Source organism: Fusarium oxysporum, chromosome 1 (genome assembly GCF_000149955.1).
Source record: "Fusarium oxysporum f. sp. lycopersici 4287 chromosome 1, whole genome shotgun sequence".
In the NCBI taxonomy this organism is placed as follows: domain Eukaryota; kingdom Fungi; phylum Ascomycota; class Sordariomycetes; order Hypocreales; family Nectriaceae; genus Fusarium; species Fusarium oxysporum.
The window spans coordinates 3,583,272-3,606,246 of record NC_030986.1 but is presented as its reverse complement, the minus strand read 5'-3'; the positions used below and the strand labels follow the sequence as shown (position 1 = coordinate 3,606,246).

The following is a 22,975-nucleotide window of genomic DNA, read 5'->3' as shown; positions in this document are numbered from 1 at the left end:
TATTGTTCATTATAAGCACCCATCCATTGTTAAGCTGTGGAGTTCATAGAAGTCTCAAGAGGTCCGGGCATCTGCAGGTTCAATTAAAAGGGTACGTACCTCACTCGATTACGGTTCATTCAATTTATGGACGGAACCCCAACATCCATCACAACCTATCAGTCGCTCTTTCCGTCCATCCATTGCTTTTTTCCACATCCCAACTTTTGGATGCTCTCCTCACTCATTTCTCATGCCTAATTAGGTTTCTGGCTGACTGCGCCCTTTGCGAATAGAACCTTGTTCTTCGCTTTGCTCGGCTCTACTTACCAAATCAACGACACGCTCATTCATTCGCTCCTTACTCGCTCGACTACGTCTTTTCTTTGTCTGATCGGCATCTCTACCTAATTTTTTGCGCCACGCTACTCTTCTTTTCGACTGGCAAACTCTCAACCCTCGAGACATTGTCTCTAATTCTACCGAATCACGGACTGCGCACACTAACATAAACAAGAAACACAACAAAGCCTCCTACAAGCCCACTCGCGTGCGCAACCGAGCTGAGACCGATACGTAAGGGCCTGTCCAAGTACCGTGTCCTAAAAATCAGCCGGTAGCTTCTCAGGCGTGCTGCGAGACGAGACAGAATACTGCCGACTGAACACTCTACATCCCGAGTAACTCGACTGCCTCGCCTCTGGTATCAGCCAACCCCGGTATAGAAATCATGGCAGCGCAGACCTTCCCCAACTACAGTCGCGATGTCCGCCATGGCAAGTCTGGCTCGGGTTCTTCACTGAACTACGGGCCAGTCCCTGGTTCACCGACACTCACGAATCCCGACATGATCTTGCCCGACTACGATTGCGATGTTTCCCTTGATGAGCGTTCACAGTCACCCATAAGGATGTGGAATAATGCTCAGACCAGTGACATGCGCTTCCACCTCCCTTCTTCGCAAAACCAATTTATCGCTGGACCAATTGCCCCCTCAACGCCCATCATATATGGAAATGGAACTATGCTATCAGACATTGGTGAGGTGACAGAAGTTGAAAGCGTGGTAGGAAAAGGAGGACGCCGCGGTTCGGCGCATTTGTCCGTTTACAGCAATGATGATCACGTATTGGGCTCATCCCCAACAACGGGGGTAACCCGCATCAAATCGCGATCGCAAATTCTGCAGCGGGAGAGGAAATCTTCGATCGACTCCAACAGTACAATTACTTCGCAAGGCCGCGCTGCGCCTTTCGGGGATTTTGACGATTCAGTCAGCGTCGACGACGTCAACTTCCAGGGCGACGATGAGGAGAGCATGGCATCTTCATATGTTGAGGGTACAGCTGTACGAGAACCCAGGGTTCCGCGCATAGCTCGTACTCAGGAAGCCACCGAGCAGCGCTATTCAACCAGTTCTCTTAGTGATAGGGCAGAACAGATTCTGGCAAATGCGAAGCAAAGATTAACGGTGGGCGTCACATTGTCCAGCTAAATAATGAGTGCGCAATGCTAACAAGACTGCAGACGATGGAGGGCAACCTGTCAAGGGCAAGAAGCTCTTTATTTACTCCGATGTCCGATGGGTCAACCCCTTCTCCGCCAATTGTTCGACCTGCAACGTCCTTGAGAGAGTCTACCATCCCTTTGAGCTCGAGTCAAGGGCACTCTAGAAATCTTAGCGAAACTAGTTCACAAAACGGCCTTGCCAGCCCAGGCTTCCCGCAACGCTCTGCTAGCGCCTTGGGTGCTGCTGGGGGTTATCGGCAGCCATTGACTTCATCAAGAAGTGCCGATGCTCTCGGGATTGGATACGGCGCCACCTCTCACAGGAGTCCCACGACTCTTGATCCCATGCTGGAAACTTTGAGTGAAGACGAAGGCGGTGCAAATGGAGACAGCCGACGCAGCTCTCATCTCTATAATCAGTTGAGCCCCACGTTCGGTTCCATGACGGATACAGATATGCCTCGGTCCGCATCTGTAGCTCAGGTTCGTGACTTGAAGCATCAGATGAAGGATCTGAGAGGAAAGATTTCCAGTCTCAAAGAGCAAGCACGGGCTGACAGCTTGAAACGCCGTAGTCTGCAGAGCCTCAGGACTCCCAGCCCGTTTACTCACGCGAGATGGGATCAAGGACTTCCAGAGTCTCGAACATCACAAGAGACTACTCCGGAAACTCCCGCCTGGCAAGCGCCCTGGAACCAGGGGTCGCCTAAGGACAATGTAAATGATCAAATGTCGCCTAAGGAGGGCTCGAAGGAACCCTCTGAAGAATCAGCGAAAACGTTAGATGCTGGAGCTGAACATGGCCCTCGCACTTCTGACGCGCCGGGCGTAGTTGTGGCTCAAGAGCAGAGTGGTTCGCCTCAATTTGAAGCGGAACCCGATCTTGGAGATGGCATTCAAGTGCAAACGCAAGTGCAAGAAAATGACGACATGAATGATGACGGCGAAACGTGGGAAGGAGATCTGGAACAAGAGGAGGAAGATGTTAAGCAGGAGGGAAATGGTTACGGACTACAGAATGGAGAGTACAATGACGATGTCGAGGATGATGACGACGACGAGTTTGTGGATTTTGAGAGCGAGAGCGGCGAGTCATCATACCATGATGCCTTTCAAACCCCCGTGTCTCACGAGGATCGTGAGGATGCCTTCGATTACGAGCACTTTTTTCTTCACTCAGCAATGGGAACAATGAGCCAGCATCGACGAGAGAGCTGGAGCAGTGTGAGCTCTGGTGATTCTGTTGAGACAACTCGCGGCCCTATCGTCGCCCCCGCTTCTGTACCTGATTCTGATTCTGATCACGAAAGGAGACCGAGCGTTGATACTATGTCGTCCTTTAACAGTTTTGCCACAGCCACCGAAGGCCGTATGAGCCGCAACTCGGAATTTGAGGATGCCACAGAGACCATCATCATCATGCCAGGAGATTCGGACGCGCCCCTGAGCTCGAAACGGGCAACATTTGGTAACTTCAAGTTCCCTCGATCAGGAGCCCCTTCGAGAAACGGCTCTGTCGATTATCACCAAAGCCATCCCCGGCGCAACACCGTGGTTCGTCGACCTAGTAGCAGCGCAGCTACCTACGCACGCCATCGGCCTTCGATGTCATCTTTCGGGTCGACAGGGACAAACCGAAGCTTCCCTCTCGTAGACAAGTCTAAGGGAACCAACGGGATCTTGACACCGACAGGTACCCCCGGGGGATCACCTGACTCGGAGCTCAGGCAGATATCCGAAAGTCTCCTTAATGAAGCAGCCGGGTTGGGCGGTATTGAAGGTGGACAAAAGAACGGCAATACTTCCGCTGTACAAGGGCTTGACAAAGAAAGTCAGATCTTGGTCGAGAGACTTGTGGCCAGTCTTGGGAAGTGTGTCCTAGGATTGACAGAGTCATCGAGAGCTGGTACAGAGGCACGCATGTACCGTAGGAGAATTGATGCTGCGCGACGCATTCTTGAGGGGCTTGAAGGGTGAGTATAGTTGCCCGAACACTTTTACCAGGCCAAGTATTTCGAAGAGGTGGTATTTTTCTTGCATGGCGCTTTACATGGAGGTGGATAGGGATATTATCACATATGATGATGCTCTGGTTTTGAGCAGACGGAGTTGAGACCTGTCTTGGATGAGACCAGGTTATTTTCGATACCCTTCAAGTCTAGCGATTTGCTTCCTTATTTATTCTTAAAATCATGACCTTTACAGGACTTTTTTATATCTTCAATCACGACATATTTCACTTATCAATTCATGGCACTCAGACCGTCTATGGCATGCTCGCGTGCTGTTTGCGCATGTTGGTCCGTGCTGTGATCTTGACCCTTTTAGACCCTTAGTTAAGATTGCACCATTTTGCATGTGATAGACTCAGATATGTTCAAAAAATGGTAGGTAAGGCTGTGAATATGATCGAGTGCAGACTGTTCATTGTTGTGTTATGGTTAATAGATCTCCATTTCCATTCGCTTAAACTGTACTATTATATCATAGTACCCGTCGTCGTACCGGTGCCTTACAACCGTCTTTGAACACTCATGCTGATATATTCTGAAATCATACCTCCAGAGTATAACTACCCTAGTCAACATAAGATGAAATCGAGTCATCCTGTGAAGAGTAGTCTAATAAATATTCACATTGCAGTAATATTTCTATCAGAACTTAAGTAAATCTCAGGCCACTTCATGTATCAAGTCACGTTCCAGTAAACAAAGGGGCAAGTAGTAGTTAATGCTTACCTGAGCTAGGTATCTTAGACCGCAACTTTCCCTTCACAACTACCCTGGACGCTCGCACAGAAAAGCCACGAAACAACATTTCCCCCACCAGCATCAACAAACTCAAACTCAAACCTTACACCGACAGGATTCCCATCACAAATTATCGCCGAAATGCCCTCCGTGGAACCCCCAACGCTGGCAACGCACCTCCTTACAGCGCTGCTCCCCCCAGAGCTCGCCGATTCTATCCAAAAGCACATCCTGCACCCACGCTCGCCCGTCCAAATCATCGCGCGCAACGTCCTCGACCAAGCGCAGAATCTTCTCGACACGGCTGCGCCTCTTCTCGAGCCGCTATTTGATCGCGTCATGATCGTACTAGCAGAAAACCAAGGCCTCGTCGGCGTGATTGCATCGCTGGTTGTACTCGCCACTGTTGTAATAATTCTCAATTGGATTCGTCGTCTGCTCATGTGGTGGACGCGCATGGCTATGCGCATCGCGACTTGGGCTTTTCTACTTGCTCTTGCAGCGTGGATCTGGGAGCGTGGTGTCTTTGAGAGTGCAAGGGATATGGCTGTCATGGGCGGCAAGATCGTGGGATACCTGGCCGTTGTCAAGGATGTTTGGCTGCAGGAGTATGATCGCTACGAGGCGCAACAGGGCATGGCCGGAACCAGAGGCACGGCTTCTGGACGACGATCGAGATAAGCGACGTCCATACAGAACGAATCTATGTGGACGGCGAATATACAGCAATGGCTGCTTTGCATACGACCCGACACGTTTGAATACCCCCAGAAGACGGAACATCAAGGAAAGCACCAAAAACAGAGCATGGATATATCATGACCATACAACATAACACACCCATCAGCATCATTCTTACGATTATCACGAAAGAGGTGGAAAGGGGCAGGTTAGGAAAAAGAGCGAGACTGTGACACATCACGTCCAAGCTCAATTCAATCTCAGACCATGAGAAGCAATCAGTAACGCCGGCGCTATGCAATACTACTATCAAGATACCACAGATTTCTCTTTTCTCAGGTTCTCCATTTGCCATTATATCCACACTAGTCGTCATGATCCTCAAATTCCTCATCATGGGGCTCTTTGGGATCCTGAGCTTCGTGGAACTGTATGCAGTCGTCAATGTAGCTCAGAATAGCACCGACGCTGTCCTCGTTGGTCACGTCTAGCCTGAGATAGTTGATCATACTGAAGCTCTCGATCAAGCCAGCCACAGCTCGGTTCAGTCGTCGGAAACTAGCACCCTTCATTACTTGTTCCTTCTCGTCAGGTGCCTTTGACTCGTCATCTTCGGCTTCAGGACCCTCTGTAACACGACGCGCACGCTCGATGGGGTCATCGTCGAGCAGACCCACGTCAGGTGTGAGGAAGCGCTTGAGATCCTTCTTCTTCACTTGACCCTTAACGAGATCCATCTTGGACAGGATGTTGATGTGTGGCACCTCGAGCATGAGCATGGCACTCATGGCACTAAGGGTACCAGAGAAAAACTTTGCTCGATCGACAACGAATGTGGCTTCGAGGAGATAGACAGCGGCCATGCGGATGTCAAGAGAGCCCGGCTGGGACAGAAATTTGACCAGAGCCGGTAGAATAGGGACATGTGTGTATAACTCGATCTGACCAGGCATGTCGAAGATAATGAGATATTCCTCGGTCAGACTGTCGAGAGCTTCGGTCAACCAGTCGAGGTTCTCCATGAGGAACTCAAAGCAATAGATCAGGCCACCGTTAGGTCCGAGGCCAACCTCCTCCATAGCATCTTTGAGAGAAATAAGCTCTTTGATGTCAAGATCTGGTTCATGCTCAAATGATTCGGCGGCAGGGTCAAGGTTGATGTAAAAGGCAGAACGGCGATTAAGATTAAGATGAGTGATTAGGGCGGCACAGAAAGTTGACTAGACGCGACAGAATGCAAAGTTAGTTGGGGCGCATTGATGAATGTTGGGAACAAAAAAGACCAGCACGCGATCCAGGACAGCATGATGAGAACGATGATGCAACAAGAGGCGGTATCGCAGAACAGAAGCTAAAGCAAAGGGCAATCCCACGTACCTTGCCCGCGCCCGCAGGGCCCATGATCATGGCACCGAACTTGCTCATGTTGAAGATACTAAGATGTTGTACGTTGTTTGTTTTGGTTGTCAAGAACAAGGGCCAAGATCCGATTTGATAGCTCCAGGGTCGAAGCTACTAGGTAGCTACAGATTCTAAGCAGCCCCGCTTGCTTGAGATAGAGGGGAGCCGATCTAGCAGAAGAGTATGACAGAAAGTGATAGCTCTGCACCGTATAGCCAAGGTTCAACGTCGGTTATATCTCGTTGTTTGGATATCGATGAGGATTACACTTCTCGATGTGATGATGGTGACGAGCTTGTACGAGGTAGTGAATTTTTGACATGTTCTGGAAGGGAACCTGAATGGTGGGGTAAAAGTTCGGATTTTTTCACACCTTCTTTTCCTCGCCGTTTTTGCCCCTCCTGCTCCGGCGCCATAAAAAAAAAAGTCGTTTCTCAGCCTCTTTTTCTCTTTTGGCCTCTCGTGTGAAGCTATCTGCCCCGCCATTACTGTACATGTACTAGGTTATCATGCCTAGACTCGGGGCCATCATGATAACTTTTTTACGTTAGTAGAGACACCTTTTCATTGACATCCACTCGACTATCTTCTCCGGATGCTGGTGCACGTGTATGAAAATCAGTCAGGGAATTGGTCAAGGATTATTCTTGGAAGGATTGCGGCTGATAGGTTCGGCAACTCATGGCCCATTGTTCCTACAACCGGATATCCTAACTTAGATGAGGGGATTGACGGGAAGCGGGGAGACGAGTACGAGTGAGGACGGATTGCAACTGCATTGATGAGCTCGGGTTAGCGAGAGGGTGCAAGAAAAGCGAGATTAACATGTAGAGTTAAGACCTCAACAACTCAATCTATGAGAACCCATTGCTCAGACTTAGGACTACCTTAGTAATTGAAGCTTAGGAATACATTTCATAAGTTAGGTATTCGTAAAAGAAAGAGGATGTTCCACAATGTCAACACTTGAGAAGGACATATGTTTTCCTGTATTCCGAACACTGGCAGGCACTGTCTGCAATTGACGGCAGGTGCGATGGCGCAATACTGCCGCAAATTTCGGCTTCCGAAGAACGTGCCTTTTCTCTCTTTCCAAGTGTCATTTACCCCTCCATCGCCAAGGGTAGCGGCCACCGAAAGCCTACCCATGCGATAAGCAGTGTACCTGTGCTTCACGCTATTTCCCCATACTAATACAGGTACCCTCTTATGACTTCGGACCCTGTAGATTTGGACAATCGCGACCGAGGGCCGTTCAACAAAAAAAAAAAAAACGAGCAGGCACTATTTTTTTGTCGATCCCCACCTTTTCATTGAGAAGCCATTGTACTGTAGCATTGGGCAATGTTCGACGGGTACATTGAGATTGTAGTCATATGGGCGTAAACCGAGTCATTGCACAAGTCGCGAGTAAGCTCATCCTGGCAATTGTCTACAAAATCTGGAAGAAAGGACGAAAGAAAAAACTGCCCGAGCCAAGGTACCTACATAAATCTCTCCGACCTTGTGGTAAGGAAAATTCCCACCCCCCACTTCGCTCATAATAAAGCCTGCAACAACGTATTCGCACATCCCCCTCCTTCCCGCCTTTTTCTTTAAGGTACTACTACCTCCCGCTCCCGCTTCGAATCTTTTTCTGCTTTTCCCTTCTTCATCCTCTTCCTACTTCCTCCCTTCTTCAGCGCCCTTTTTACTTGGTATGTCCTTGTTCCAATTGCTCTCCATTGTCGGTTCATTCTAACACTCAGTCGTTTCAGTGACCTCAACTCCATCGTCACCAAATAAACAGACTTGTCCGGGTCTGCCCAGCTTTAACCGTTACCTCTTTCTCTCACATCCTTCTCCTTCTTCACCTAATCCTCACAATGTCTGCTACCAACGGCACCAACGGCGTTCACGCCGAGCTCTCCTCATGGAAGCACTACAACGAGGGTTCTTTCCTCTTCACCGTAGGTCCCTCCCGACCCCCCTATTGCGCAGCTCACATCTGAGCGATCCCTTATCGGATCTATCAATGTGACCTTGTACCGAGGTCTTATTATCCCGCAGTCCAGTCACTGACAACCAACCAGTCCGAGTCCGTCGGTGAGGGCCACCCCGACAAGATCGCTGATCAGGTTTCCGACGCTATCCTCGATGCTTGCCTCAGGGAGGATCCCCTCTCCAAGGTTGCTTGCGAGACTGCCACCAAGACCGGTATGATCATGGTCTTCGGTGAGATCACCACCCAGGCCAAGCTCGACTACCAGAAGGTCGTCCGTGACGCCATCAAGGACATCGGCTATGATGACTCTGCCAAGGGTTTTGACTACAAGACCTGCAACTTGCTCGTCGCCATTGAGCAGCAGTCTCCCGATATCGCTCAGGGTCTTCACTACGAGAAGGCTCTCGAGCAGCTCGGTGCTGGTGACCAGGGTATCATGTTCGGTTATGCCACTGACGAGACACCCGAGCTCTTCCCCCTCACTCTCCTCTTCGCCCACAAGCTGAACGCTGCCATGTCCGCTGCTCGCCGCGACGGTTCTCTGCCCTGGCTCCGACCCGACACCAAGACCCAGGTCACCATTGAGTACAAGCACGACAACGGTGCCGTTGTCCCTCAGCGCGTCCACACCGTTGTTGTCTCTGCTCAGCACTCTCCCGATATCTCCACTGAGGAGCTCCGCAAGGAGATCAAGGAGAAGATCATCAAGAAGGTCATCCCCGCCAAGTACCTCAGCGACGAGACCATCTACCACGTAAGTTTTGTCAAAACACAGCAAGGAACAAGCGAAAGTGCTAACTCTCCCTTCAGATCCAACCCTCTGGCCTCTTCATCATTGGTGGTCCCCAGGGTGACGCTGGTCTGACCGGCCGAAAGATCATCGTCGACACCTACGGTGGCTGGGGTGCCCACGGTGGTGGTGCTTTCTCCGGTAAGGATTTCTCCAAGGTCGATCGATCTGCTGCCTACGTCGGCCGATGGATTGCCAAGTCCCTCGTCAACGCCAAGCTCTGCCGACGTGCTCTTGTCCAGCTCTCCTACGCCATTGGTGTCGCTGAGCCTCTCTCCATCTACGTCGACTCCTACGGTACCTCCGAGAAGACCTCCGAGGAGCTTGTCCAGATCATCCGAGACAACTTCGACCTTCGACCTGGTGTCATTGTCCGTGAGCTCAACCTGGACCACCCTATCTACCTCCAGACTGCCAAGAACGGCCACTTCGGTACCAACCAGTCCTTCAGCTGGGAGCAGCCCAAGGAACTCAAGTTCTAAGTTGACCATTGACATTGTATCAAGTCATCAAAAGAGTATTCAACAGCTCTCTGCATGCATCGTGAAGATGTTTAATCAGTTCATTTGATTTAGCAAATATAGGCGGCGTACGGTTCTCAACGAAACCTGTGTATCTCCCACCGGAAGGGAGGACGGTCGGTTTCCGGCTTTTATTTTGTTTATAATTTCTATCCAAAAAGCCATTTCGGTTATACGGTAGTGGGGATTCTTTTGCGATATATACCAGGCACGGAGTGGGCGTCTTTCAACAAAGACATATTAGGGCAAACCTGCATTTGTGAGGCGAAGCAAAAAAAGTCAAAAGAGACTTGCATTTTAACGATACCACGACAAGGGAATGACAAAAGACGACGCGTTCGTGTGAGAGCGGCGTTTTGACGAGGAAACAAAAGAACTTCAACATCTTTTTCTTTCCTGGATCTCTAGCCGAGCTGATGCAGTAGGCGGGCGAGACCATGACGCGGTGGAAGTTGGATGGATCATTGGCAAGAATGTCAATCTTGGAGAGAAGTATCTGAAGTGAAGGGATAGTGATAGATATGCCCTGTCGCTGCGAACTGAGACAGCAGCTAGACCAAGAAAGAAATCACATCAAGGGAATACTCGTCCAACATGTGTTTGCTGTGAAGTCTGAAGTCTTCTGCCCAATACACAAATAGGTTGGTTGCGTTGCTTTGCTGTTGAATAGGTGTCATGATGGTCTTGGCCACAAACGGAAACCCGAAACTCTCATACCCATGTGTAGTCCCTCGGTAGGTCATGGTACTGGGGTAACGCCACGATAACCCCCTCATCATGACAACCCATTGAACTATGCATGAGCTGGTACCATATATAACGTCCTAATATCGCTTGGTTTATTCCAATACTAAATCTCCCGTAATTGAATTGGTGTAACCGCTAGGTTCTGAAAGGTCTTGGCAACAGTTAAGAGATCCCCTAACTTCTTTCTGTTCGATATTGTGGAGTTGCTCAAAGTGATGTCACCCTTCCCTCGAAAAGAATACTACCTTACTACGGACGATCTACAGAGCCTGCGGGCTTTGAAGTCGAGATAACCGTTTGTGGGTAAAGTGCGGTGAGGCAACTTATCAGCCCAGCAAGAACAGTGTCTGATGAAAAGCTCACTGCGCCATGTGAGGTCCGAAAGCCCCAGGGGATAGAGCACTTGGAATCCGCCATATTACCGACCGTACCTGTGACTTGCTCAGGCACTCGGTTACCGACCTCTCAACAGAAAGGAGTCTTATAGAAGATTATGTGCCATCTAATGTGATGAGCCCTCCTAGAACCAACGACGGTCTACAGGTGAAAACCCACCATGGCAACATAGATGCACAAGGCTCCCAGCCTCCACCATCCGGTTGCATCAAAAATCGAACTGGGCGAAGGCTGATGCCCCGTGCCGCAAAAAGTGTTACCAAGTCTGGACCCTTAGACTCGTTTGGACAACGTTGAGTGTACTGCTTGAAGCTGCGCTGCGCTCATTCCAACGGCAGCATATCAGTAAGGTTGAAGGATAGATGTCTGGACTTGAAGTCTGAAGAGTAAAACAGACAACTGGTACCATGAACTTTAGTCCAATGAACATGTAGTGCGTCAGGGGTTACCTTCTAAAGGAGTTCACCACAAACGGAAACGAGAAAGACCCAGCTGTCAACGAGAAAAGGCGTGTCCCAGATCCTCGAAATCTGAAGAGCGTCTTCATGCGGCAATCATTGTTTTGAGCCATTCGCGCCTACAGCTGATCCTTTTGCCAAGAATTCTCAAAGTTGAACGGCACCTCTCCAACTCATTGTGTAATCGTGCTTGACATGGGGTGGGAACTGTCAAATCTTCTGACATAGGAGTAAAATATGAAGTAGCCTATTTGCCTTTCAGCTATCCCTGCTTTATTAAACCTCATATCATCCTTGGAGCCCCTCAATTTAAGATCCAGCGTTGTGTTGGGACACAAGGGGAGTTCTATGCACATGCTGGTCTTGTGATGAAAACATCAGCAGAGTCATTCTTGATTCGACGAGGAAGAGTACGGACAAATGGGTATTGAGAAACAAAGCAAGGTCGAAGATAACTCCCGTAAAAGCATTCTCGACGAGAAACAAGACAACTCGCCTCCTCAAAGATGGCGCAAGACCGGGACCAGTGTCAGCATGTTGGTGGATGACACTATCTGAAGGTGAGACCAGCCAGTGACATCCTGGTGACTTTTGGCTGCATTTCTCGCGATATCAAGAACACTTGTTCACGATCTGTGTAATGTTATTTGCAGAATGGCGCAGTGAGCTTGGCACTAGCCAGCTGCTTTGCAGCTTTTGATGACCCAGGCCCCAGTGGCCGCACGATCCCGATATGGATGTGTGTACTTGAAGTGGTGTACAGGACTCATTGGTACCGATTAGACCACAGAGGCTGCAACTAATATCCGTGAAAAAGGGGGTATTCAGAGGATCTACGTTCCATGGCCGCTCAACGAGTACCAGCAAGTTTACCTATGCCCATGAAGATATGAAGGGTGCTTCAGAACAGGCAATTGAAAGAACAACCTTGTCCCGTTCATTGAGAAGCCTTACCCTGCATTCAGAAGCCCCCTGGCTCATGCTCCATCTCATTTTTGATCATGGCTTATACCCAGGTCAATGAGGAGGAACACACGGCTTGCCATAAGCTTTCCAACTCGGCCTGAGGTGAGAGGATTGAACCACCTCAAGAGCGAAAAGGAGCATACAGCGAGGTGAAGAACATGACATGACTTTGAGACATATTTAAAAAGCCTCGAGTTGTTTGTTTGGTGGCTTACAGGCCCAGTCCTTCGGCTCGAAAACCCAGATGTGCTGTTGAGCAAGTTTAGGGCATTCCGTTTACTGAGTTGGAAGACTTGATCAAACTGCTTCAATTGGAGGGGCGTGTAGTCTTCATCATCCCGTGTGGTATGAATAAACGTGGGAGGGACTACCAACAGACCGTAGGCATTGTTCTTTTGCAAAGGGTGTACTATCAGAAGCTGACGGTATGTCACAACTGTGAGTGTAGGAGGAGTAGATTCTCGTCTCATCATCTGCAGATCTTTGTTTCTTTGAGACATCAATTGTGCGAATAAGATTGTACGGTGTAGGCAGTCCGATCAGCCAACGATGTCGGCACTTCTTGACGAAAGGCTATGCTGAAGCCGACGTCGGACCAGGAGTAACAGGAGTGAGATACCCAGCCAACTGGACTTCTAGGATCAGGAATTTTCGCAGGTGAAACGACCTTTCCTTAGTCCCTTTAGTTGTTTTAGATGTAAACATTGTAGTCCCTGCACCACAGGCTTATACCCACAACATCAATAGCCACCTGTGAATGTCGAGTGAAATGTAATGAAGTCCAGAATCGCTAGTATACTCTGCATTACAGTGTGTCGAGAACCAGAAGGCCGGATGAGAAGAGGATCGTCCCGGGTACGCCATTATAGCGTAGTCACTCTGCTGGTATTCTGGGCTTGGACGCTGAAGGTTAAGGCCGCACAGAAAGTGAAAATTGGGGGCCGGGGGGCCCAAGCTTGAATAGAAAGCAGAACCGAGGAGATGGTTTGGCAGTCAAAAGGCTGCTTCGCTTAAACTGATTATGGTTCTGCAGGAGGTGCGGACGCAAGATATGACGCCGCGGACCTGGTAGGCGTTGGTGACCAGTGCATGGACCTTTGTTTGTTTGTTGGGGAATTGAACGGGCAAGGTTTCCTTCGGCGAATTATACAGAGTGCGAGTGGACAATATGATATTGTTTGTCGGTAAGGAGGTGGTGTGGTGTGGTTTCGCCCTAGACTGTCTGAACGGTGTAAGTCCCCGAGATGCATCACGGCAGGGATGATGGATGGTTGTGACCGTTTGGAACATGCATTTGTCAGCCCGAGAAAGGAAGCTCGTAAGGAGGACGTATCTATTTTCTATTGTCGACTATCATGGGTACATTTGTGTTGGCTGAGGTGTACAGAACCAAGTGTGAGTGTGCGAAAGTTGGAGGGAGAATGAGACTGTGGAGGTTGCGGAACCCGGCAGGAGTCCGTAAATGTGGACCTGGGCCACGGGCGCTAAACCCGAAGTGAGCCTCAATAGGAAGCGAATAGGCGGCAGGTGTCGCCCGTGGTCGGTGCCCATTCGGTCGGGACTATGGGCTGACAGGTGGGTTTTACGGGGGGCCATTCGACAACAATACCAAGCGCGTCTGGGGACAATAGGAAGCAACAAGCCGCCAAGCCGCGCCCCGAAAGCCACCTTCACGCCTTCCGCTTTGGCATCGGCCAACCACGTCCTGCTAAAAGGTTCGCTTTTCCACTGTCGGCCGTGACTGACTGATGTTCAATGTTAGAGTCAGCGCCTTACTGCACTGAGGTTGGTAGTGATGACTTTGTCTCTAGAATGCGCTGATCATGAAGAAAAGTGATACAATAAACGATCATCAGTTATTGAGTAAGTAAGTACCTAGGAAGGTTACAACCCTGATGGTTTCTTCATTCAATACTTCTCTGGTTGGACTATTCATGCCGTGGCTATTGTTGATCTCCGAAACCTTGCGTTGAAACTTACCAATATCATATATGACAAAGGCTGGATTTTGTCTCAAAAGTTCTCTTGATTTTTGTTAGTCAAATTTTGATACCTGCATATTACCATTTGGACTCATGCAGGTGATAATCCCAGAAGCACCGAGAACGAAATGAATATGTGACCATCCAACTGCTTCAATAGGCAATAAGATCCGCCAGCAAGAACAGGCAAGACATGATAATGCACGCATTGTACCCTGATACAGGCTTTGTCGTGACAACTTTGCCCTATCCGGTGCTAGAACCTATCCCATTCCACGGTGATGGTATTTAGTGGTAGGTGGTCATCGCGTTGGTTTCAGCCTTTTTCTGCGGATGTGGAGGGGGCGTAGAGTCTGATGAGAGAGATCAACAATACCCGTTTGAATAAGTCCGAAATCCTTCACAAGAGCATATCCTGTACATAGTACAATGCAGACATTGAACCCAGCCTGACGGATGTTAGTTTCGGCTGAGGCTGCAAAGTCCTTTTTCTTAGCTTGGCCACGCCATGGCACACGACATTATGTTAGCCAACCTCTTGTGCTTGTGACATATCGCGTTGTGTTTATGTTGGTGGCTTGTGTTTTGGACTGAATCAGCAAGATGGGAGTTCTACCTGAGCGCTATAGGATCCATTAATCCTCCCGTTCCTAAGTAACTATTATTGTGCCCTATTGTAGTTGCAGATGAAATGATGGCTTACAAAGTCTCGGCCTGAAGTCCATGCACATCATTTCCCCCTACACCCCCTTCTCCCGTGCGGGTAGATGGGATTCTTCTACAAATCTTGTTTGCTGTGAATTTCATGTGCTTCTCCCTCACTGCAGATATCCCAACGTGGCTCCACGTAGACAGTCAATCAGGTGTTGAATAGGTTCTATTCTCTGTGATTAGTGTTGTATTGTCCAGCAGTCCAAGTCCACAACAGGAGGAAACTTGCTCATTTCCCCTTTTTCTTGTTCTCTCTTCAGCCCAACTATGTCTGGATACCGTTCCCGCTTCCTTTCCAGAAAACCTTTCTCTGAACCTCTTAACTCTATCCAGAAATCACTTCATCCTCGCGTCACCTCAACCCTAACAAGCCAGAGACAGCACTATCACACGTGGCGCATAGCTCTCGGCCACCACCTCGCCCCCTGGTCTTACCTATTGTGTCGAGGACAAGATCTTGTCTTTCCCGTTATTAACGGCAATTTTATCATCGAAAAAGCTTTATATATGACTGACCTGTCGCACTGGACTTCCTCTTCTGCATCAACACAGACATCTTGTCCAGTAACACCACCTGGCTCTTCTCTCCTTTTCTTCAGAGAGCATCGATACCAAGCACACAAATACATCTTCCCTTACAAAAAAAAACCATGGACGCTCCCAACAACACTTCTCAATCTCAGGACCCCCAAGTCGATGTCCCTAAGGAGAACAGTCCTCCTCCAGCCTACACACCACGAAGAGTTCCTGTCACTGATTTCACTGCCATGATGGCCAGAATCATTCAAGAGAGGCGTGATGCTCTCCCTAACGTGGGTGGAAATAACCCACGCCCTCAGCCCCAACAAACCACCTGCACTTCCCTGCTTTCTGATACTGTGGATGATGACCAAGACGAGACATCCGAGGGAAGCTCACCCATCAGCCTCAAAATTGACACATCTGTCAATGTGTCACGAAACAACAACATCGTGTGCCTGACGGTCACTCCTGCGGAACAGGCCAATGCCATCGCCAAAGCCGTCGTGCAAGCTTTACACGAGGGAAGCTCTGGCCGTTGCGGCATTCCAATGATTGACGAGTCCGGCTGCCCTCGACCCTTGAGTATCCAGGTCGATGCGGGCCTGAATGTTGAGGGAACAGGTAATGTCATTGGAAGTCGAGATGTTATTGGAGGTCTCATCCAGAAACGTGCTGGATCTTCACTTCGACTTGACCTGGATGATGAGGAAGACATGGCCCCTACTAAGAGACAGCGAACAAGTCATTGAATGGAGAATACCATGTCACATCTCTGGAAAGGGTTGAATTCGGAGGTTGTTGGGTAATCACAGGAAAATATTTCCAACGAACCTGGTGAAGGTCTGTTTTACTTAGACTTCTCTCGTGGGATGTTGAATTGAGAACAGCAATGCTGAGAAGGAGATTAACGGCTTTTTTATGATTAGAGATGAAAGGCATGGGGCTTAGGAGTTTATTCATTCTTTTCTTTCTTCCTTGGCCAGCCGGAACTTGAAGGTTGGTGATATTCATGTAACACAGCGGAATTAATTGCTGATTTAGGAAGAGAACCATTGCTTTGTCTCAGCCACAGATGAAATGATAATTAATTAACTGTGTTATCAAAAAGGTGACTTATTGTTTACGGGATCTTTGGGATCTTTCTGTCAGGCGAATATCTACAGTGCCGCCTGTATGTATGAGAGAGTATTCTTGGGATGCGAATAATCGACAGAAGATACTCCTAACTTGTGATATGAAGTGATATACAAATACAATTGGAGTTTTCTATGGTTTATTATTTCCGTCTCTTTCTTACATGCTGTAACATTGGGCCCTCTTTGTTGGAATTCCTTATTGTGTTGTGTTACACGTCACTCACCTGCCACCTTCAACATGACCATGCCATTCTTCACCTTTACCTTCACGCGTCTCTTGACCTCGACCAATCTTCAAGCTACTTTCAACAAGGAAATCAATCACTTGGGAATAATCAATAAGAGACTTGCTTCGTTCTTAGCGCTCTCAATTCTCAATAATCGCATCCTTCTAACGCCATTCCCGCTGTGATCGCATTCCCCCAACGCTATGGCGTCAACGTTTCAATCGTCACGCAGGGAAAACCAGGAAATAAGAGGCAAACCCCCTTTCCGATGGAATGGTACTGTAGCTCGGTCGCTTGAGCAGCTGGTGCACGGTCATCCTGTCCCTCGGTCCCTTTTAGCATACACACTATCCATTGTTTGTCCCGTCCCAGTTCAGAGGATGGGGATCAGCCAAGTCGAGCTGGTGCAATTAGTCTGGCAACCATGGGAGTAGATTACCTATTGACACCCATCCAACTCAATGTGCAGCTTCAGCCTTACTTTGTGTGTTCTATTGTTGGTTCCCCGACGGAATTGTTCATCGGTCAAGTCGGAACGCCAACACTGAACCGTTTTGCGTTGGGCCTTTTACAGTTCTGCCCTTTGCTTGAGAAGGGCTTCGAAGGCTTATATGCCAGCCAGTCTGTTAGCTGTAGTAAGCTCACTTTCAAACCATCCAAGAAGGTGTGTTGGCGCCAGATGAAACACCCAAGATGAAAAGTCTGACTTGGTGCAGGGAGTCTCCCTCACTTGGCACCCTTGGCAATGATGACGACGGACGACGCAAGCTGAGATGACTTCAGCTCCCATGATACAGTCAGTAGCTTACAACTTATCTACAACAACCATTCTGTCAGCTCCCCTGCTCTCTTAGGCTTTTACCGTCTTTTGGGTGCTTCCATGTCCCCGCTACTTTATTCGAGGGGGTCCAATTGACATGAAAACTGGCCCCGCGCATGCCGAACTAGGCCTGCTTCAATTAGCTCGGATAGCTCCATAAGGTGAGCTTCAGAAGCTCCCAGCTTCCTAACCTCCCCCACCACATTCAGATTCAGATTCATATTCAGATTCAGATCTTGGCTTCGATTCTCTTGGTTTATGTACGCGTAAGGAGCTTCCCCTCCGGCCTTTCCTGCTTGGCTTTAAGCTTAGCTGTCTTTTTTATTCCACCTCCAACAAACCTCTTCCTGGATAGCTTCATCCACTTTCCACGAGGTCTCGCAGTAAGCGCCATCATTCCATTCAATTAGTGACCACTCTATTTGCGACAACCACAGCCATGGCTCACCTCACCATTCGCAATCTTACTATTAACCCAATCGAGCTCATTGAAATCGAGAGGTTCGAGGGCCAAACTGTGAGAACTGGCAATGTTCTCTCAAATATGACAAGCCATATCAGTGGCTTCATCAAGGCTACTGACTTCAGCTCTCGTCAAACCCAGGCCAAGGGCGATCCCATCCACAAGGAAAAGGCCTCTGTCAAAGTTGAGCCCTTCAAGACCAAGGATTCTGGAATCCGAGCCGCCGACAAGAATAAGGAGGTGGTCCGTCTTACCTTCAAATATGAGGATCACAAGTATCAAGTCGACATCCCCAGCCCCTCCAACAAATCTTCTGTCATGAAGAACCTGGACGGAGGTAAACATGATCTCACTGTCGTTTATACCCCCAACGGTGCCTTCCTTGCCATCTTCTCTTCTGCCCAGCTGCATCGCTGGATGCACGAGCTTCACGACGAATGGCCACTCACCCTGCTTTCGATTCCTGGCACGCACAATTCTCCTACATGCTATACTGCGCTTCCTTCTGTTCGATGTCAAGCAGTTGACGTTATGGAGCAACTCAAAAATGGTGTTCGGTTCCTCGACGTTCGAGTGTCCGTGAGTCCTGACGATGATGAACTTGCTCTTGTCCACAGCGTGTTTCCCATTTCCTTGACTGGCACCAAGTACTTCAAAGACATGCTCGAGGATATTTACAAGTTCCTCGACGAGAACAGCAGTGAGACTGTCATCATGAGTATCAAGCGCGAAGGTACTGGAAAGGGCAACGACGAACAACTCGGAAAATATCTGAAGCACAGCTACGTCGATAAAAGACGAAGTCGATGGTGGACTGAGCCCAAGATTCCAACTCTGGGTGGTGCCCGTGGTCGCATTGTCATCGTCCGCCGCTTCAACTTGGACGGCGAGATGAAGAAGACATGCTGGGATGGTCGAGGTTGGGGTATTGATGCAGGCGCCTGGCCCGATAACTGTGAGGACGGCAAGGTGCCAGGAGGTATCATCCGTGTCCAAGACTTTTACGAAATTACCGAGAGCCAGAACATTGAGAAGAAGATTGAGTACTGCCGTCGGCAACTCGAACGCGCTGCTGAGCAGACCTTTGCTCTCGCCGGGATGGATGGTCATAAGGAGGGTGCTAGTTTACCCCCCTTGTTCGTCAACTTCCTCACAGCAAGCAACTTCTTCAACGCAACCTGCTGGCCAGAGCGTATTGCCGCCAAGGTCAACCCCTCTGTTATCGAGTACCTCTGCATGTGCCACGGCGAGGATGGCAAGGGGCCAAACAAGCTCAAGATCGGTTCTGCAGGTACAGGAGTCGTCGTTACCGACTGGGTAGGCCACAAGGATGATTGGGATTTGATCCGCTGTATTGTTGGAATGAACGCGAGGCTGCAGCTCAAGAAATAAGTTTAGTATATGCCATAGAGTGAACGAGAACACGACGGGCGTAAAAAATAGATATCTATAGCTATCCCATTCCCAGGTAGGAAACCTCTACAAGAATCACACATATTCACAAAATGAAAGGCGTAGCATGGCTTGGTAAATTATATATTTCAAAGTTACATATTTCTTGAAAGGCCAATAGATTCGCGGTCATTAATCGTTAAATCTAATAAAGCTGGTTAGCTATGACATCTTTGCAATGTTGCAAAAAAAAAAGCCATGTGTGGAGGAAACCATATCAGTTCTCCAAGGTGAATAGGTTGTTCGTCACGATGAACTCGGATAGAGCTAATAATAGCAGAGTCATCATATGGCAGGGGTGTGTAGATATGTGCAAAGAAATGTTGTCTTACCACTCATGACACAAGAACGTCTATTGTATACCTACGACGGAGTTAGCGTCCGGCGTCATGGAATTCGGCAACAAAAGCGCAAGATCAAATCTAGATAGGTTAGCCATGGAATCGCGTGTAGTTAGGTCATTGGAAGCATACCAATCAATCAGATGTTGATGTTGTGTTCATATCCCAAGGTCCGAAGACCAAGAGTCAAACAGTGTGAATACTAAAAAAAACAACTCATCACGAAATGGATGTATATGCAAGACTAAGAATTCTTTGTTTAGGTACCTAGATCCTCAACAGTCAGCCACCGGTTCCTTAACCAGATATCGACAAGAATCCATTTCCACAGGAGCCACGATCAGGTGACGAAGTATCAACAAGAGGTCCCACTACACACCCACCGCAAGGATTTGTACGTCCTTGCTTTTCTAGGGCGGGAGGCAGCAGTACTCATTTATGTCCGCCCGTTCGTTCAAATCTTCATCATAAAGTGGCTGGGAGCGCTTGAGAGAAGAAGAGATTTACCTATTGACAAGCGCGAGTTAGCAATTGCATCAGTAGAGAACGGTGCAAGCAAAGAGGCGTTGTGATCTCCTGTCAGACAAGGCTGAAACTTATAACAACAGTATCCACATAGTATATTAAGAATGAGGAATCCCTAAGGTGTCGTTTTGATCATCACTCGGAGAGGCTTTGAAGAAACAAAGGAAAATATGTACCAACCTTTTCAGTTTATAGCAAGAGATGACGCGCTCAACCGGGAGACGCGTCCATTGTATGGCTAACAGGTAAACAAACAAAACTAGTGACTGGTCAGTATGAGGTTTGCGACAAAAACATCCTGCCGGTTCTGAGGTCCAGAGCTTTCTCAGTGTAATTCTAGAGATTGCTAAATCACCATTGTGCTGGTCTGATTTGGATTGTTCGTGTATGATATTCATCATGTGAAGCAGAAAATAAAGCAGGGAGAGGGAAGAATTCTTACCTAGAAGAAATCCAAGGTCATGGTCGCGCAAAATTGACAACGCCTTTGCATCGTGTGCGCGAGCCAGACTTTGAGGAATGAAGAGGGAGAGGTTTGAGCGAAGGAAAAACGAAGACAAGAAAATTTATTGTTGGTGGAGGTCGCAATTGCTGACTGTACATTCGCACTAACCTTGTTTCGTGCTAGATGAACCCCGCAATCCGCCAACCAGTCCCTTCCGTGTGGCGCATGCTGTGGCGAATTATCACCGCCATAAAGGACCTTCTCATACCGCCCGAGCTCAATGCGTTGTACTTCAGCTTACGCACCTCACTTTCCAACACCGTTGGATTGCAAACGACACAAAACTTCACTATGGCGTCTTTAGAGGCGCTGTTGGGTCCGATGGCCCGACGGCTTCTCAAAGTCGCTGTGGCCAAAACCACAAATGTGGTTCGGACCAAGCTCGTCTTCATGACGCGGCCCCTACAATCCCAACTTACACTCAGAACCGCCAGAGTTGCTCGTCAACCAATTCACCCCGTTGCTGTGCTTCGACAGCAGAAGCGCCATACTAGATGGTTCTCGAGCTCCGCAGCTCAGAATGTCAACCGAGTCATTAGGAGATTCGTTAGCTCCGAGCCCAGGGCTGCCCGGTTTGATCGATCCAAGATCCCGACTTCGAACACATCTCGACGTGTTGCACAGTTCTCCGGCCGAGCTCCTTTTGCCAATGCTCTTCGACCGAATCTGACCGGTGGTGCTTTTCCTCGCAGTGCTGGCGGATACAGTCTCGGAGGTAGTGCTCGGTACTTCTCGCATACTCCGGCAGCTCCGGCCCAGGTTGTGCAGAATGTCTCCCAAGCCATGAGAGCGTTCTTCCTCTCTGGCCAAAAGCTCCGTTACGATGGTCTTGGGCCTCGAGGCGAGCGACAGTATCGTGCTGTGTCACCAGTCGAAGACCAGGCGATGCACAAGCTCTCCGCCTTCTCCCACTCCGCTCCCGGCTCTTTCATCGACTTCCAGCTCAGCCCTACCGTCACAGCTCTGAGCCCTCTCGCCGCGGCTATTCCCTTTGCCTCCGAGACCTCTGGTTTCAAGGCTGAGGCCGCTGCTGCTGGTGCTTCCCTCAACACTGAGGGTTTCCTCGATGTTTTGTCCTCTGACTTTGGACGAGCATTGCAAGACCTCACAGCCGTCAATGCCGACCTCCGCAGGCTTGCAGTGTTGGGTGACCTCCCAGTCTTATTAGAGAAGCATAACGTTCTTCGAGTCCGCTTTCCAGGCGTTGACGCTGAGACCATTGAGCGACTTTGCGATGACATTGGTATTCAGCGCGGTGTGGTGGGCCAAGATGCCGACTTTGAAAATACAGTCGGTGTTCCGGTTGCTCTCCGATTCCCATTCGCTCCCGATGGCATGAAGTCCGCCTTTACCCCCAGCGTATCAGTCCGATCCCTCGAGGGATACGAAACTGACGAAATCTCGACTCTGGACGAGGAATACTTTGTTCAGCAGTCATATCTGGACGAAATGATAAATAGTCCGTGGTTGGCTGAGACCGAGGGATACGAGACGATGTCGCCTCCGGACAGCTCTTCAATAGCTGGACCATCGGAAGACTACGAAGGCCTTGAAGGTATCTACCGATTTTTGGAGGAATGTGACCAGGCCAAGGGAAGAATTGGCCGAGCGAATTGATTTTGAGCGAAACGATACCAGAATGCCGCATGAAAATGATTGGGCATTGAATTTGATGACCGACACTCTCTACACCTGCATGACCAGCAAAGGTTGGATTTAGTCTGAAACTGTAACTAGCTTGTTACCAATTGATTTCCTTGAGTAAACAATTAGCCTATGGACTCTATTGAACAAATGCGTGGTATTCGTGATAAACAAATTGGCTGGCAATGTTATGTTGCTGAGTTGTAATCTCACCAGTTTTTGTGAAATGCCTATAGACCCCGATTGCATGCGGTTCGTTGGCTCTTCTCAGATGGTTCTGTCTGGTAGCTGGCTCATTTGTTGTATCGATGGATCAGATGGTTGGCTTGGTGTAGAAGGCGAGACTTTCTGAGACGGTTGAGGTTGTTTAGCTGGGCGTTGCGGGTCGAGAAGATTGGTGCGAGTAGATATATCTTGTAGAAACATTGCCATTGAGAACATTTGGGCACAGCGATGCTGGCATTC

The 22,975-nt window shown here is 49.0% G+C and overlaps 8 protein-coding genes across 10 annotated transcripts; 7 read left to right on the top strand and 1 right to left on the bottom strand.

Moving 5' to 3' along the window:
• The first annotated feature begins 133 nt into the window (after window positions 1-133).
• Window positions 134-3,836, top strand: FOXG_00633 (uncharacterized protein). The gene is made up of 2 exons (XM_018377116.1): window positions 134-1,450; window positions 1,507-3,836. The coding sequence occupies exons 1-2, from the start codon at window positions 710-712 to the stop codon at window positions 3,463-3,465; spliced, it is 2,700 nt and encodes an 899-aa protein (XP_018232779.1). The 5' UTR covers window positions 134-709; the 3' UTR covers window positions 3,466-3,836.
• Window positions 3,837-4,241: 405 nt separating this feature from the next.
• On the top strand, window positions 4,242-6,670 carry FOXG_00632 (uncharacterized protein). The gene has a single exon (XM_018377115.1). It carries the CDS (start codon window positions 4,380-4,382, stop codon window positions 4,917-4,919), a length of 540 nt encoding a protein of 179 aa, XP_018232778.1. The 5' UTR covers window positions 4,242-4,379; the 3' UTR covers window positions 4,920-6,670.
• On the bottom strand, window positions 4,263-7,346 carry FOXG_00631 (GPN-loop GTPase 3 like). 2 transcript variants are annotated; one of them, XM_018377114.1, is made up of 3 exons: window positions 7,208-7,346; window positions 6,297-7,093; window positions 4,986-6,139 (listed from the first exon to the last, which is right to left on the bottom strand). In XM_018377114.1, the coding sequence occupies exons 2-3, from the start codon at window positions 6,342-6,344 to the stop codon at window positions 5,285-5,287; spliced, it is 903 nt and encodes a 300-aa protein (XP_018232777.1). In that variant the 5' UTR covers window positions 6,345-7,093; window positions 7,208-7,346; the 3' UTR covers window positions 4,986-5,284. The 2 variants fall into 2 exon arrangements, with proteins under 2 accessions (XP_018232776.1, XP_018232777.1); XM_018377113.1 differs by having other exon boundaries at window positions 4,263-6,139; window positions 6,297-7,346.
• Window positions 7,347-7,726: 380 nt separating this feature from the next.
• On the top strand, window positions 7,727-10,498 carry FOXG_00630 (S-adenosylmethionine synthase). 2 transcript variants are annotated; one of them, XM_018377111.1, is made up of 4 exons: window positions 7,804-8,017; window positions 8,078-8,269; window positions 8,393-9,058; window positions 9,115-10,498. In XM_018377111.1, exons 2-4 carry the CDS (start codon window positions 8,186-8,188, stop codon window positions 9,574-9,576), a joined length of 1,212 nt encoding a protein of 403 aa, XP_018232774.1. In that variant the 5' UTR covers window positions 7,804-8,017; window positions 8,078-8,185; the 3' UTR covers window positions 9,577-10,498. The 2 variants fall into 2 exon arrangements, with proteins under 2 accessions (XP_018232775.1, XP_018232774.1); XM_018377112.1 differs by having other exon boundaries at window positions 7,727-8,017; window positions 8,078-9,058.
• Window positions 10,499-11,636: 1,138 nt separating this feature from the next.
• FOXG_17911 (uncharacterized protein) lies at window positions 11,637-11,774 on the top strand (the record flags this gene model as incomplete). Its single annotated transcript, XM_018397921.1, has 1 exon — window positions 11,637-11,774. One exon carries the CDS (start codon window positions 11,637-11,639, stop codon window positions 11,772-11,774), a length of 138 nt encoding a protein of 45 aa, XP_018232773.1.
• Window positions 11,775-14,837: 3,063 nt separating this feature from the next.
• Window positions 14,838-16,660, top strand: FOXG_00629 (uncharacterized protein). The gene has a single exon (XM_018377110.1). The coding sequence runs from the start codon at window positions 15,526-15,528 to the stop codon at window positions 16,144-16,146; it is 621 nt and encodes a 206-aa protein (XP_018232772.1). The 5' UTR covers window positions 14,838-15,525; the 3' UTR covers window positions 16,147-16,660.
• A 1,084-nt stretch (window positions 16,661-17,744) lies between these two features.
• FOXG_00628 (1-phosphatidylinositol phosphodiesterase) lies at window positions 17,745-19,623 on the top strand. The gene has a single exon (XM_018377109.1). The coding sequence runs from the start codon at window positions 18,020-18,022 to the stop codon at window positions 19,433-19,435; it is 1,416 nt and encodes a 471-aa protein (XP_018232771.1). The 5' UTR covers window positions 17,745-18,019; the 3' UTR covers window positions 19,436-19,623.
• Window positions 19,624-21,057: 1,434 nt separating this feature from the next.
• On the top strand, window positions 21,058-22,692 carry FOXG_00627 (uncharacterized protein). Its single transcript, XM_018377108.1, has one exon. It carries the CDS (start codon window positions 21,158-21,160, stop codon window positions 22,481-22,483), a length of 1,326 nt encoding a protein of 441 aa, XP_018232770.1. The 5' UTR covers window positions 21,058-21,157; the 3' UTR covers window positions 22,484-22,692.
• The last annotated feature ends 283 nt before the right edge of the window (window positions 22,693-22,975 follow it).

What these genes read in the sequence shown, in the direction of transcription:
- FOXG_00633 (XM_018377116.1), top strand. Translation starts at nt 710, where the DNA reads ATGGCAGCGCAGACCTTCCCCAACTACAGTCGCGATGTCCGCCATGGC. An exon ending in ATGCGAAGCAAAGATTAACG is followed by an intron (nt 1,451 to 1,506) that starts GTGGGCGTCACA and finishes ACAAGACTGCAG; the next exon opens with ACGATGGAGGGCAACCTGTC.
- FOXG_00632 (XM_018377115.1), top strand. Translation starts at nt 4,380, where the DNA reads ATGCCCTCCGTGGAACCCCCAACGCTGGCAACGCACCTCCTTACAGCG.
- FOXG_00631 (XM_018377113.1), bottom strand. Translation starts at nt 6,344, where the DNA reads ATGAGCAAGTTCGGTGCCATGATCATGGGCCCTGCGGGCGCGGGCAAG. An exon ending in GCCCTGCGGGCGCGGGCAAG is followed by an intron (nt 6,140 to 6,296) that starts GTACGTGGGATT and finishes TGTCGCGTCTAG; the next exon opens with TCAACTTTCTGTGCCGCCCT.
- FOXG_00630 (XM_018377111.1), top strand. Translation starts at nt 8,186, where the DNA reads ATGTCTGCTACCAACGGCACCAACGGCGTTCACGCCGAGCTCTCCTCA. An exon ending in AGGGTTCTTTCCTCTTCACC is followed by an intron (nt 8,270 to 8,392) that starts GTAGGTCCCTCC and finishes ACAACCAACCAG; the next exon opens with TCCGAGTCCGTCGGTGAGGG. An exon ending in GCGACGAGACCATCTACCAC is followed by an intron (nt 9,059 to 9,114) that starts GTAAGTTTTGTC and finishes CTCTCCCTTCAG; the next exon opens with ATCCAACCCTCTGGCCTCTT.
- FOXG_00629 (XM_018377110.1), top strand. Translation starts at nt 15,526, where the DNA reads ATGGACGCTCCCAACAACACTTCTCAATCTCAGGACCCCCAAGTCGAT.
- FOXG_00628 (XM_018377109.1), top strand. Translation starts at nt 18,020, where the DNA reads ATGGCTCACCTCACCATTCGCAATCTTACTATTAACCCAATCGAGCTC.
- FOXG_00627 (XM_018377108.1), top strand. Translation starts at nt 21,158, where the DNA reads ATGGCGTCTTTAGAGGCGCTGTTGGGTCCGATGGCCCGACGGCTTCTC.